At 40.5% G+C, this 16,020-nt stretch overlaps 1 protein-coding gene across 9 annotated transcripts in view; it reads right to left on the bottom strand.

The window, feature by feature from the left end:
* Positions 1–16,020, bottom strand: part of LOC139475031 (diacylglycerol kinase zeta-like) — a 369,426-nt gene that overhangs the window by 71,898 nt on the left and 281,508 nt on the right. For all 9 annotated transcript variants that reach the window (XM_071258254.1, XM_071258253.1, XM_071258248.1 and 6 more), the window contains 2 exons: positions 15,443–15,526; positions 1,973–2,047 (listed from right to left, as the gene is read on the bottom strand). In XM_071258254.1, coding sequence (XP_071114355.1) covers positions 1,973–2,047; positions 15,443–15,526 — 159 coding nt within the window. The remainder of the gene's footprint in view (positions 1–1,972; positions 2,048–15,442; positions 15,527–16,020) is intronic.

The raw sequence follows: 16,020 nt of genomic DNA, 5'->3' as shown, positions 1-16,020 counted from the left end.
GATCATGACAAATTGGAGCCTCTGCCCCAAGATGGAGTCAGTCATGTGTATGTCGAGAGATAAAACCGGGTATCAAGCCAGGACTCGTAGAAAACTTCAATGTGTTTCAACAGGAATATCTTGAGAACATAATCAGCAACATGCCTCTTGTGTTTCAGTGTCATGTGACATGGAGCAGACGGCTTGGAGCAGACGGCTTAGAGCAGACGGCTTAAAAGTCACATCACATATCATCAAGTGTCACATATTTCTGGATGAAATGTTACAAGAGTTGCATGTGAATCGCAAAGTAGTGAAATGAAATCTCATAAAAACAGAACCCTTTAACTTATGTAAATAACTGTGTATTACGAACCACAAAAGCGAGTGATAATGTCACATCACATGTCATCAAACACTACATATTTCAGGATGAAAACATTAAAAGAACTCCATGTAAATCTCAGAGTTAAGTCAAATTTTATAAGAAACACAACCCTTTAATTTTATTTTAAAGAACTGTGTTGCACGAAAAACAATTGCAATAGTGGCTGTCACATCATATATAATCAAGCGCCACATATTTTTCGATAAAAACAGTGAAAGGGCTCCATGTGATTCCAAAAGTTTTGTGAAATCTTATAAAAAAAAACTGTATATTTATTTCAAAAACTTTTTTTGTGTATTATGAAAACAATTTCAATAGTGAAACAGAAACAGATATGCAATGAGACTATATTGTTGGAAGACATGAACAAAAACCAAGAAAGTGTTCAAGACACAGAGCAAACAGGCCAAACCCAAAGCTTGTTCACAGTATCTTAGAGGACAGGTGCATAGTCCAACGTGTTGTTGCACTGGTTAAATGTTGTTTCCCATTGGATTAATTCACTGTTAAACAACCATACAACATTATTTTTTTCTCCCACTAACTTCTAGAATGCTGATCAATCACAATTCACCTATATTCCACATTTTGGCTTCACGTGACACTGCTGGAATATTACTTCAAGCGGCGTAAAAACATACTCACACACTTTGGAGTGAAGTGTAAAAGTTTTGACCTTCAGTTTCCCATTGACAATTGTCACCATATGGCTGAAATAATGCCGATGTGAGTAGTATTTATAATTATTCTCCCTGCAGTTTTTTATTGTACAATAAACAACTCCCACTCGTCATTTATTCCTTTTATAAGGTATCAACATTATGTACAGCCTCTTTAAGGATGTTGACAAAATGACTCTCTGAAAAGAATATGACCTCGGCAATGTCGGACAAGTCCATTTTATGAACAGGGGGTTAAATTCTGTCTTTTTTGCATATTCTCATAATTTGCATGTCAACTATCTGTACCTATTCAATACTGAATGTCCCATCTCTCCCACTTTTGGATGCAATTGTTCGACCTTTGTGTTTATCTATGTTGCCCAGCTACTTCTACAGGGAACAGCTCACTAGACACTTCCCTCTCAATAATAACGTTGTCCAATTTACAACGTCATCAAGTTGCAAGCTCATGTTTGAATCTCCAGAAATGACGTCATGATAGAACAATGTTTTATAGTAAAATAAACCAGCTTCATTCTTCGTTGTTCTTTGTGATTTATTATGACGCTATCCTATATTTGGTCATCATATATTTTTTAAAACCAACAGGCCATAGAAAACAAAAGTCTGATCTCAGTGTAGGGAGAACAGGTATCCTGTTGTCTAAGACAATGAAATTAGCCAAGCAGAGTTGCCTCCCTTTGAAGTGTCTGGATCTGTTAGTTGTGAGTCTGAATCCCAGACTTGACCCCATTTGATCAATAGTCTGCCAGCAACATTGCTTGTGGCGTCATCACAGTGTAAAATGCCAAAGGCAAGCTTCTTCCAAACAACGAAGCAAGCAAGCCATGATGTAAAAGGAAAACTGCTCAACATGGCATTAAATACAACTCACTCACTCACTCTCTCATTCACTCACGAGTATAAATGTTCAGAAGCTCACCTGCTCTAACACTGGAACACAGGCTGTGTGGGCAACGACCTTGCACGCTATGCATTTCTTCCTGGGGCCAGTTTTCTGAAAAATAATACAGCATATATGATTTTCATTCTGTCATACATATTTGAAAAAGTACCTAAACTGACAAAGCCATTTTCATATCCGGTCTTAATACAGAGATGCCATTGTTGGTTCATCCATGCAATGTTTCAACTTTCCCAGCCGCTGGGTTCATGTGGTTGAATGATGTATGACTGACACAATGCTCACAGGAAACACAGTATACACAAGACGCAGACTATTTTCAATTCTCACATAAGGTAAATAGAGAATCTCACTCGAGTGTCTTTTGATATCAAATATATCAACACGAGTTGATAAAAGTTTTTCCACTTTTATCTACGAGTGTTGATATATTTGATATCAAAAGACACGAGGGTGAGATTTTATTTATCATCCAATATCATTCTTAAATCGAAATATGCGAAAAAAGAACTTTCGAGGGGCGAACTGCAGAGAATTGGCGTATGAATACATTTAGCAACGTCATGTGAATAAAAACAAACGACAGATTTTTTGTGTGTACCTTCATTGACAAAAAATAGTGCACAATAAAATTGCCGTTATCTGCGCAAAAGTCACAGTTCATACGGCAAAATTAATGCATCATTGCATTTTTATGCGCCTTTATCACCCAAAAACATTTCAATGGAAGAAAATATTAACAGCAGTAAGTAAATAACATCATCATGTGCGAGATGTCACGTAGACATTTGCAAGTTTGCGGCAGAGGCGAGAGGAGTGCTGAACAGAAGGATGACAAATCATTCAGAAACATTTGTGCGAACGCACCACTTGTTAAAGTGTTGTGTTCTGGACAGCACGTGGCGCACGGGCTGCATGCGCAAATGTGTGCGGCGGGGAACTCGGTCCCTAGCCTTGTGACTTGTACAGTCATGCTTGGTAGAGAGCAGCCATGTTGCGGCAGAGGCGAGATTTGGAATCACTGTCTATTACGGCAATTCGGCGTTTTTTTTAAGCATAATTGACATTAATCGTAAAAGTGCCACCTGAAATGTTACTCGATCCAAAAACTGAGGATATGTGGTCGCGTTTCATTGAAGAAGTGCATGAAACCGACGAAGCACATGTTGAGTTCGAAGCAGGCGGCATGGTAGCAACCGGACACACCTCGCTATACCGCGAACAGCTGGCATTGTTTACCTCCCTGTTCACTTCAGAAGAACGCGGTACAAGTGCTCTGGTCTTTGATCCTGAAAGAATGGAGGATATTTCTCTGTGTTGTTCAGAGTTAATATGGGAATAATTATTGATGCTGTGAACGTTTTTGTGGCCTGATATCTGCATAATGTGAGACGGTGGGACGTTTGCATCGTTCAACTTTTGCACCAAATATTTACGGGCACTGTGGTTTGTCAGTTTCTTGTCACTTGACATTCCCACAGAAGTTACCATGCGTTTCATTATGGATTGAATTTTGTGGATACCAACAGTTTGCCTTCTAAACCATGGACCTGGTAATGAACCTTGATTTTTGAGAGTGAAGCTTGCAATGTAGAAAGGACTATCTGGAGTGGAGTAATCGCCAGGTCTCAAACTACGGTAGAGCTTATACATTTCAATGGGACAACGAGCTTTATTTTTTGGAGTGGCAAACATTTTAGGAGTAACATCCCTAGAGCCCTTGGGATCGGAACCTTGTCTTGTCTTGGATACCCTTTCTGTGAAATCGAGATACTCCAGACAATTTGTGTCAACGCAAAGCTCATCATCCCCCCACAACATTTTTTTGTGTTTGTCGAACCCACGGAAACCAAAATGTGTGGTGTTATTAAACCAAAGAGTGTTAATTATGGCATCTGGCGACGAATTTCCTAATTGTTTTGTCTCCCTCAACATTTCAATTTCATTGTCGGATATAGCGTCACACCTGTTTGGTAAGTTACCTTTACCCTTTGACTTCAATTGTTTTTGTTTTGCTTTCATTATGTCTCTGTACTGAGTGAATCCAGTGTCATCTCGAAGTGAGTAGCCGTAATTGTGTCGGCGCAGGTATCTCTCAATTGATGAACCAATACCACGCAGTGTGTTCGTTTCAAATTCACCCCCATCCTCTTTCCGCACAGAGATTATGAATTTGCAGATTATTGTATTGAGATCTTTGGGTGGAATTTCATGAATAAGACGACTTTCGCCGATAGACAATAAGAACTGGTTCAACAATTTCATGTCATGAAGGGTCTTTCTAGCAGTGTTTTGATTTTCCTGCATATCGATCATTTTGTCTATATCACTATCATCGACTTCGATAAAGCGTGGATTGGGATTGGTTTCAGGGAGTGTACGGGACTCGCTCGACCCTGGAGTTGTGCAACTTGGACTTGACCTTGATGACGTTAACGATGACGGGCGCCCACCTGATCTCTTTGATGTGCCGATGAGCTTGATTCTGGTCTCCATTAGCTCCATTTCGTAGTCTATTCCATCCAGTCTTCACCGATAGTTTCCTTCACCAACATTCTTAACAATTGTTGCTTGCCCAGACCCATCAATTGACACTTTGTCACCTGAATAAAACTTTTTGATGTTTATGTCGGCCATGTTTGTTGATGTTTATTAGGTAAAAGTAGTCCCAATGGTCATAATGGTCATGTGACCTATATTGGCCAATTGGTGATTCAGAAAAGCTTGATCTCACCCAAGCGATATCTCCTGTGGGAGCCAGTTTTGGATGATAAATTGTTTTATTAGCCTGGACTTGCAAATGCTAAAGTTGCTCTAGGGAACTTTGTTTGTTTGTTGGCTTGTTTTTTGTTTAACAAAGCAATAATACTCAGCAATATTCCAGCTGTATGATGGGGTCAGTAAATAATCGCGTCTGGACCAGACATTGATCCCCGCATTTGGGATACAAGGACATACATCAACCAAAGTCAGCGAGTCTGACCATCCGATCCCATTAGTCACCTATTACAAGCATTGTCACCTTTTAAGGCAAGAATGGGTTGTTGAAGACCTATTCTACCCCACATCTCCACAGTTCCTCTAGAGAATACTGACACTGCACACTGCGCTACACCAAGAAACAAGACCAACCAACATTGTTAGGACGTATGTTTACTCAACTGATGATCACTAAAGTGTCCATCAATTCACACCATTGTAGACTACACATTTATACGATGCTTGCTTTCTCTTGTGGGTTGACATTATCCTAGTACTTACAGATGGTAAGCTTAATACATGTTGGTCTCCTCTGAGCTACCAGTATTTGCACTGTGTGGCTTCTTAAATTGCTAACACCAGGAAAGGCTTGAGGTTCATTGGCAATTCTCAACCTGTTCTCATGCAGCCCCTCCACGACTTCAAACACTACTCATCACTAGAGAACTACCGGTATTGCTTTTGTGCTTGCTTCTGCAATAGTTAGCGCTAGCAGTGCTAGGGTTTCCATGTGACCAACAACATGACCTCTAAAAGACTACTTCAACAACCGCCTGGTAGAGAGTCCGCTCGGAGCTGAAGGTCCGGAGTTTGATCCCTGGCCGGATCATACCAAAAGACGTTAAAAGATGGTACTTGTTATTACCCTGTCTGGCGCTTGGCATTATGGGGCTAAAACAAGGACTGGTCAGCTCAGATTCAGTATACTGTGTCTTAGTGGGGTATTCATGTTAAACTGCAGCCACACACACACACATGCATGCACGTCGCTATGTAAGTACAATAATCTTGGAAGCGACGTTTAACCCGATTTCACTCCACCTCTACTTCAACAAAGACTTCAAACAGTTAAAACTGCTGATATGTCCGAAGAAACCTGAGGAAACCTGGAACATGTATCACCCAAGTGCTCATCAATTAGGACTACTACAATTTGCACTGTGATTGCTGTCTTACCTATATTCCAGCAATATCACGGTGGGCGACACCAGAAATGGGCTTCACACATTGTACCCATGTCAGAAATCGAACCCAGGTCTTCTGCGTGACAAGCAAACACTTTAACCACTAGACTACCCGACCGCCCCCGCGTGTGTCTGTGTGCATGCATGCGAGTGTGTGCGTGTGGAATGGAACACTAGAAGTAGGAGATATTCATTCAAAGTTAAGGAACTTGAAATGGTTTGAGTTAAAAAATGAACTTTAAATTGAAAAGAATATATAATCGAAGGGTACGTGAGGTGAGTTGAAATGGGGTTTACTGTTGCGTTCAAGATTACTGTACTTATAAAGCGACGTGTGTGTGTGGCTGCTTATATTAGTCTGGGGGTGAAATGGGGTTTAACGACGTGTCCAAGATTATTGCACTTATATAGTGATGCGATGCACTTGTGAGCACCTGGTTTTACTAGTCCGGACTAATGCCGAATTTATAGTGCCAGACCACTGAGATACCATGCCGAAGTTAAACATGAATACCCCACTCAGACACAGTATACTGACTCCAAGACAACCAGTCCTTGTTTAAGCTCCTTAATGCTGAGCACCGGGCAGGGTAACAACAATTACCATCTTTTAACATCTTTTTGAATAATGCGGCCTCCACCCTCAGAACCCTCAGAACGGACGCTCTACCACTAGACCAGTTGTCACAGTGAAAATCATTTTCAGTATCAGCTGATATGAGTAACAAATACCACCCCAGTGGTGACACAATAATTTTGTTCTTGGTGTACTTTAGACGTAGTGCAATGACCAGCAGTGCATCGGTACCTGGTAGGATGAGATGGCAATGTCATTAATTTTCTAGTGCCTAACAGGCAGCTTGGGTTGTATACTCCCCAGGGAGCTGAGAATGATTGCTGAGTGCACACTGATCCATTGACCGGGGTAATCATGCTTAGAGCATGCTTATGCATGGAGTACAGAGCCATATAAATGGACAGTACTATTATTATTAATATTATTAATGAGGGACCACTGTAGGGAGCTTGAGGGAATACAATTCACATCAACATAGCATGAACATCACAACTGTTTGATATCGCCTAGTATTGAGAGTGAGTTTGGTTTAACACCGTTTTGAACAGTGTTCCAGTTATATCACAGAGTGTCAGCTTAATGTGGTAGGAAATCCTGAAGTGATGCAGGTCTCAGACGTTTACCACTTCGATAAAACCCACGAGCATGGGTATGGTGCTGACAAACCCATTAAAAGAATTGGGGCAAACCAAGATTCGAACCAACACCAACATGCTTCTGGCAGGCCCTAGGGACCAAACTCTGCAAAATAAATTGCTGCCTTAGATGACTGGGCCACCTGTGCCCCTAATATCAGCTACTGTAGTAAGAATAGTGTTGAGGACAGGTGTGTCAACTACCAAAGCGAACAATTTGCAGTCACAAAATATAAATATACTATCAAAGCCAATATGTTTCTTTAACAAAATATGCAATAATAGAACCTTCATTATGTAATTCCCAAAACAGCAACCTTGAACCGATTATGTTGCAAACGACTAAACATAGAGATGAGGAATATTTAGGTACCACCAGACTCCTTGACACCTGATTTACCGGGCCTTGAGGGCATTGTACCAAAAGGGAAATGCAATTTTTGTATTTCAATTGTGGGAATTTCTCTGCAGCTTAATCAAGTGATCTATCTACAGACAGGCAACTAAAACAATTACCACTTGGCCAGGGCCTGGGGTTAACATAGATGCCTCTTCTCATCTATGTTTAATCATCATGTTTTTGTCCAACGGCTGTGGTCTGGTCAGGCAGTACAGAGGACAGTGTTCTACAATTGTTAGAATGAAGGTGTGTAACCATGTTCTGAAATGTGTTTCTGTATCATTGAGTCCAGTATATTGTCAGTCATACATTGTTCTAGGGACTGTTACAATGTAGGTCTGTAACCATGTTCTGAAATGTGGTTCTGTATCATTGTGTCCAGTATATTGTCAGTCATACATTGTTCTAGGGGCTGTTACAATGTAGGTCTGTAACCATGTTCTGAAATGTGGTTCTGTATCATTGTGTCCAGTATATTGTCAGTCATACATTGTTCTAGGGACTGTGACAATGTAGGTGTGTAACCATGTTCTGAAATGTGTTTCTGTATCATTGTTGTCAGTATATTGTCAGTCATACATTGTTCTAGGGGCTGTTACAATGTAGGTCTGTAACCATGTTCTGAAATGTGGTTCTGTATCATTGTGTCCAGTATATTGTCAGTCATACATTGTTCTAGGGGCTGTTACAATGTAGGTCTGTAACCATGTTCTGAAATGTGGTTCTGTATCATTGTGTCCAGTATATTGTCAGTCATACATTGTTCTAGGGACTGTGACAATGTAGGTGTGTAACCATGTTCTGAAATGTGTTTCTGTATCATTGTTGTCAGTATATTGTCAGTCATACATTGTTCTAGGGGCTGTTACAATGTAGGTCTGTAACCATGTTCTGAAATGTGGTTCTGTATCATTGTGTCCAGTATATTGTCAGTCATACATTGTTCTAGGGGCTGTTACAATGTAGGTCTGTAACCATGTTCTGAAATGTGGTTCTGTATCATTGTGTCCAGTATATTGTCAGTCATACATTGTTCTAGGGGCTGTTACAATGTAGGTCTGTAACCATGTTCTGAAATGTGGTTCTGTATCATTGTGTCCAGTATATTGTCAGTCATACATTGTTCTAGGGACTGTGACAATGTAGGTGTGTAACCATGTTCTGAAATGTGTTTCTGTATCATTGTGTCCAGTATATTGTCAGTCATACATTGTTCTAGGGGCTGTTACAATGTAGGTCTGTAACCATGTTCTGAAATGTGGTTCTGTATCATTGTGTCCAGTATATTGTCAGTCATACATTGTTCTAGGGGCTGTTACAATGTAGGTCTGTAACCATGTTCTGAAATGTGGTTCTGTATCATTGTGTCCAGTATATTGTCAGTCATACATTGTTCTAGGGACTGTGACAATGTAGGTGTGTAACCATGTTCTGAAATGTGTTTCTGTATCATTGTTGTCAGTATATTGTCAGTCATACATTGTTCTAGGGGCTGTTACAATGTAGGTCTGTAACCATGTTCTGAAATGTGGTTCTGTATCATTGTGTCCAGTATATTGTCAGTCATACATTGTTCTAGGGGCTGTTACAATGTAGGTCTGTAACCATGTTCTGAAATGTGGTTCTGTATCATTGTGTCCAGTATATTGTCAGTCATACATTGTTCTAGGGGCTGTTACAATGTAGGTCTGTAACCATGTTCTGAAATGTGGTTCTGTATCATTGTGTCCAGTATATTGTCAGTCATACATTGTTCTAGGGACTGTGACAATGTAGGTGTGTAACCATGTTCTGAAATGTGTTTCTGTATCATTGTTGTCAGTATATTGTCAGTCATACATTGTTCTAGGGGCTGTTACAATGTAGGTCTGTAACCATGTTCTGAAATGTGGTTCTGTATCATTGTGTCCAGTATATTGTCAGTCATACATTGTTCTAGGGGCTGTTACAATGTAGGTCTGTAACCATGTTCTGAAATGTGGTTCTGTATCATTGTGTCCAGTATATTGTCAGTCATACATTGTTCTAGGGACTGTTACAATGTAGGTCTGTAACCATGTTCTGAAATGTGGTTCTGTATCATTGTGTCCAGTATATTGTCAGTCATACATTGTTCTAGGGGCTGTTACAATGTAGGTCTGTAACCATGTTCTGAAATGTGGTTCTGTCCATGAGTCCAGTATATTGTCAGTCATACATTGTTCTAGGAACTGTTACAATGTAGGTCTGTAACCATGTTCTGAAATGTGGTTCTGTATCATTGTGTCCAGTATATTGTCAGTCATACATTGTTCTAGGGACTCTGACAATGTAGGTGTGTAACCATGTTCTGAAATGTGTTTCTGTATCATTGTTGTCAGTATATTGTCAGTCATACATTGTTCTAGGGACTGTGACAATGTAGGTGTGTAACCATGTTCTGAAATGTGTTTCTGTATCATTGTTGTCAGTATATTGTCAGTCATACATTGTTCTAGGGACTGTGACAATGTAGGTGTGTAACCATGTTCTGAAATGTGGTTCTGTCCATGAGTATTGTTCTAGGGACTGTGAAAATGTAGGTGTGTAACCATGTTCTGAAATGTGGTTCTGTCCATGAGTCCAGTATATTGTCAGTCATACATTGTTCTAGACAGTACATTGTCCTTAGTAAACTGACACTGAGATGACCAGTCCCCTTAATTCATGCCGCTCGCCAGGAAGGCTAACAAAATGTAACCTGTTTTTTTTTACTACAATTCCAGTTTTAATAAAACAAAAGAACACAAATTCCAACAAGCTGCTGTCCACCTACAGTCGTAACAGAATGAAATATCTCAAATTCCAGCAGTTTATAATAATTCTGCTTTCAGACAAAAATATATTGAATACACTTACTCCTGGGATCTACATCAATAAAAATAGCCTGTCCTCATCACAGTTTCAAAAGCACATTCCTGAGAACAAATTGTGTATTTTTACAAAAATAATTCTCCAACCTCCGCTTGGTTCACACATTATTTTGAATGGAGTTCATCTGAGTCAACACTACTTGAAAATAGTATTTTGAAATACTGTCAAGTCTTGCATTTTTTTTCTGTTTTATAAAGTTTAAGTGTACAGTATCTTGACTTTTGCCACTAGCCCAAAGATATCAATTCCAAGTTTCCCGTTAAGGCGCCAACAGTTGGCACACATAATGAGCAAATTGATTGGTAGATAATAAGTGCTGTCCTTCTTCAGAGCTCTCCATAGATGGAGGAAACATAGGTTCTTCATTAAACATGCGCAGGAAATGAAATGCTGAAGGAAAAAACTGTTGTAATGGTCCCTTTGAGAATTGAAGTAATTAGTTCTTGACACGGAAACAACATATAGACACATGACGATTTCATTGCAGATTGAGGTCATACTCCCTCCGGCTCCCAGCTAAAACACTTAACTCTCTAAGGGTGGTAAAGGCAACAAAAAAATTGATGAAAAACATGAAAAAACTCAGTCTCCTGATCCATGGTTACGTCAGAGAAGACTATGTAAGACATGTTCCCAGCTTGTTGAGGTGGCACTCAGTGGTTAGTTTGCATGTCTGAATCAGGTTCTTCCTCGAGTTCTAGAACCATGAATTATGATGCATGCAAGACAGAAAGGACTGGAGTCTCCATCTTGAACAAAGCTGTCACTTTTCCAAACAACACCTTATTAGTCATAATGTTTACCAGAGAGATAAGTTTGCAATGTCTTTATGAAATATCGAGAGAATAAACTATGAGGAAGTACAGTTCTAGGGACAGATATACAGTAATTCTGAGTTTCATTATATTTTAAGAGAGAAACTGAAAAATAAACGTATGAAATATCAATCCTACAGATAAATTTAATATAATAAATTTGGACTTCATGAACATTGGATGACGTCATGTCATATTTTTCTCAACAATGAAACACTAAATTGCATTGAGAATCACTAAAATGCACAAGTGCAATTATTGGAATTGATCACTCTACCCTTCCGAGTACTAAAGGGAAATAGTGTTCTGCTGATGGAGAGTAAGTACTGCACAACAGTTTTTTAGTGCTATGTTTTTACCTCACAGAATAACACTTCTCAGATTTTCATAGGGATACTCTGGTATTTCATACGACATGGTTCACAATGAATAGTGCACTTCTTCTTAAACCACTGGTTGACCAGGTCGCCATGATATACAATGAATAGTGCACTTCTTCTTGAACCACTAGTTGACCAGGTCGCCATGATATACAATGAATAGTGCACTTCTTCTTGAACCACTAGTTGATCAGGTCGCCATGATATACAATGAATAGTGCACTTCTTCTTGAACCACTGGTTGACCAGGTCGCCATGACACACAATGAATAGTGCACTTCTTCTTGAACAACTGGATGACCATGTCGCCATGATATACAATGAATAGTGCACTTCTTCTTGAACCACTGGTTGACTGGGTTGCCATGATATACAATGAATAGTGCACTTCTTCTTGAACCACTGGTTGACCAGGTCGCCATCATACACAATGAATAGTGCACTTCTTCTTAAACCACTAGTTGACCGGGTCGCCATGATATACAATGAATAGTGCACTTCTTCTTGAACCACTGGTTGACCGGGTTGCCATGATATACAATGAATAGTGCACTTCTTCTTGAACCACTGGTTGACCAGGTCGCCATCATACACAATGAATAGTGCACTTCTTCTTGAACCACTGGTTGACCGGGTTGCCATGATATACACTGAATAGTGCACTTCTTCTTGAACCATGAATTGTCCAGGTCGCCACAATATACAATGAATAGTGCTGAATGTTGTGTAAAACAATATATATGACGGGGTCTGTAAATATTCAAGTCTGGACCAGACAATCCAGTGATTGACATCATGAGCATCGATCCACCCAATTTGGATACATTGACATGTGTCAACTAAGTTAGCAAGCTGGATCACCCAATCCCGTTAGTCTCCTCTTTTAAAAGCACTTGTTGCTGAAGACCAATTCTAACCCGGATCTTCACGTGGGACAAGCTTGGGGTACTGGGCACATATTCTGCCCTGGAATCCAGAAAAAAACCACAACAGGTTGTTTGAAAATCTCTTCATAACTTTGTGACTTAGACATGACCGAAACCTATGATTGTGGGTTCGAATCTCGAGTCACCCTGATTATGTTTCTAGGTTTGTCAGCACCATACCCGTGCTCGTGGTTTCACCGAAGTGGTAAACGTCAAGACCTGCTCCACTTCGGGCTTAACTCCCACATTAAGCTGACACGCCGTGATATGACTGGAATACTGATAAAAGCAGTGTTAAACCAAACTCACTCACTCATCCACTTCTATGTTTGTCCAATTTATTTGTGTTAAAATAGTGCTGCATAGTGCAGTGCACCTACAAACATTAAACTCTTATTGCATACACAAAAGAGTGTCAAACCCTGGACTGAATGGAATCTTAGTGACTACCTTGTTTACTCTCACCCATACAGAACCCTGTGACAGTGTCTCGTCCAAACGAGCTGAGCGACAAGCGAAAAGATGACTCATAATCTACGCGATAAAAGCCAATTATGAAAACCCTGATTTACACGTCTGTAACAACAAGAATCCCAGACGTAAATATTCTGATTATGGTCTAAATGATATCCAATACAGTCTTCCAGACAACTGATGATTAATCCAAGTTGGATGGCCCTTCTCATCTGGTTCATAGGTGAATCATTTCTGTTGCTATAACTCTCCGATCGAGCTATTTATACAACTGTGGATGAAACATGTGTTTCCCAGTATAAATTCTGTCTAGATCAACAGTGAAATAGTATAAATAAGAAAAGACCAATTAGATCCCTTGATGGCCATCTTGAACTGGCAGATATGTTTAACTATGGCAATTAGTTGTACAGCAGCTAGCATGAGTAAAGATCTGCTTGATATTGACAAGAGGACACCAACACTTGCACTGGTGATCAACTTTTCCAGCATTTGACAACACAGAGAACTACAGCCAATCATTCGGCTTGTGTCGAAACCAAGGCCGGGTTATTTGGTCTGCGTGGGCTGCCCTACTGAACAAATCTGCACTGTAATCAAGGATGCTTTACACGGCAATTAACGACTATTATCCAGCACATGCTCATTGAGATGAAGACCACCTGCCAGATGGCGCCGTCAGGATAATATATATCCCATAATGCACAACAGTGCTCTTGTTGTATGAGCTTGGAGGGGAATCCAGCTTGTAACTAATATTTCGCCAAACTCCAAACATTTTTTTCCTGTGATAGATGCATTGAACAAATGACTGAACATATAACTTGTCTGTAGATTGTTTTTAGTCTGACAATGCACCGCTGTAATAAAATCAAGAGAGATTCTTTTCTTGACACTGATTGATAATGGCCTTTCGAACTGAAATATTATAACACTCTTGTCAGCATTGGAATGCATTTTTTGGGAACAACTCTCTAGAGTCTATACACAAAATGAAGGAATTCCACGCTGTAAAAGACATCCTCAAGTACCACAGAAATTCTGCAAAATGGAATATAATTTTGAATGTGTTGAAATGTATAAAATGTGTTGACACAACTGACTACATAATTTTGCATCGTGCTAAACATCGCATCACCAATGATTGCTACCGATTGATAATATCTCTGTGTATACATTATGAGGACAGACAGATACACAGACTGATGGACAAACTGATGAACAGCAGATGGACAAACAGATGAACAGCAGATGGACAGACAGATGAACAGCAGATCAACAGACTGATGTACAGACAGATGAACAGCAGATGAACAGACTGATGAACAGACAGATAAACAGACTGATGGACAAACAGATGAACAGCAGATGGACAGACAGATGAACAGACTGATGGACAGACAGATGAACAGCAGATGGACAGACAGATGAACAGAAATGAACATACCGATGGACATACTGATGGACAGACAGATGAACAGAAATGAACATACTGATGGACAGAAATGAACATACTGATGGACAGACAGATGGACAGACAGATGGACAGACTGTTGGACAGACAGATGAACAGACAGGTGAACAGACTGATGGAGAGACAGGTTAACAGACTGATGGACAGACAGATGAACAGACTGATGGACAGACAGATGAAAAGACTGATGAACAGACAGGTGAACAGACTGATGGACAGACAGGTGAACAGACTGACGGACAGACAGGTGAAGAGACTGATGAACAGACAGGTGAACAGACTGATGGACAGACAGGTGAACAGACAGATGACAGACTGATGGACAGACAGGTTAACAGACTGATGGAGAGACAGGTTAACAGACTGATGGAGAGACAGGTGAACAGACTGATGGACAGACAGATGGAGAGACTGATGGACAGACAGATGAACAGACTGATGGACAGACAGACAGATGGACAGACAGGTGAACCGACAGATGAACCGACAGATGGACAGACTGATGAACAGACAGATGGACAGAAATGAACATACTGATGGACAGACTGATGGACAGACAGGTGAACAGACTGGTGGACAGACAGGTGAACAGACAGATAGACAGGTGAACAGACAGATGGACAGACAAGTGAACTGACTGATGGAGAGACAGATGGACAGACAGCTGAACAGTATGATGGACAGACAGATGGACAGACAGGTGAACAGACTGATAGGCAGACTGATGGACAGACAGATGAACCAACTGATGAAGAGACAGATGGACAGACTGATGAACAGACAGATGAACAGACTAATGGCTATACAGGTGAACAGGTAGATGGACAGACAGATGAAAAGACTGATGAACAGACAGATGGTCAGACTGATGAACAGACAGATGGACAGTGATGAACAGACAGATGGACAGAGACATGAACGTGACTGTTGGACAGATAAACTGATATTTTGATAGACAGATGATAACTTACCAGACAATCAGGTTCCATTGCATAACAGTAGTCTCCTGAGGCATTGGTCTCCACCCATAGATGCTCGCTGTTGACTGCCTGTTCCTGTAATGCAAAAGCAAACCAGAAGATGTAAGCTTTGATCACCCAAGCAATAGCTGTTGGTATCTTGTTTGTAATGTAAATGCTGACTGTTAGAGATAGCCTTAAATCACCTACGGATGGTTATTGTTGACTGCCTCTTCCTGTAATATAAAACAGGTCAGTTGGTGGGTCAGTAGACACAAGTTGGTAGGTCAGTGGTTGGTTCAGTAGTCGTCAGTCCGTTGTGGGTAGGTCAGCCAGTAGCAGGCACTATTTTTCAGTAGGTATCAATGGATCTAGTTTTCAGCAGCCATCAGTGAGTGGGTTATTCAGTCTCATTAGTTTATCAGTTTACAGAGGATGCAGTGGGTGTGTCAGAGGATGCAGTGGGTGTGTCGGAGGATGCAGTGGGATGCAGTGGGTGTGTTGGAGGATGCAGTGGGTGTGTCGGAGGATGCAGTGGGTGTGTCGGAGGATGCAATGGGTGTGTCAGAGGATGCAGTGGGATGCAGTGG

This window comes from Haliotis cracherodii, unplaced genomic scaffold, assembly GCF_022045235.1.
Source record: "Haliotis cracherodii isolate W230 unplaced genomic scaffold, xgHalCrac1.p SCAF_3, whole genome shotgun sequence".
Classification (NCBI taxonomy): domain Eukaryota; kingdom Metazoa; phylum Mollusca; class Gastropoda; order Lepetellida; family Haliotidae; genus Haliotis; species Haliotis cracherodii.
Note: the sequence above shows the minus strand (reverse complement) of the source record. Positions and strands in the feature narration are given on the sequence as shown.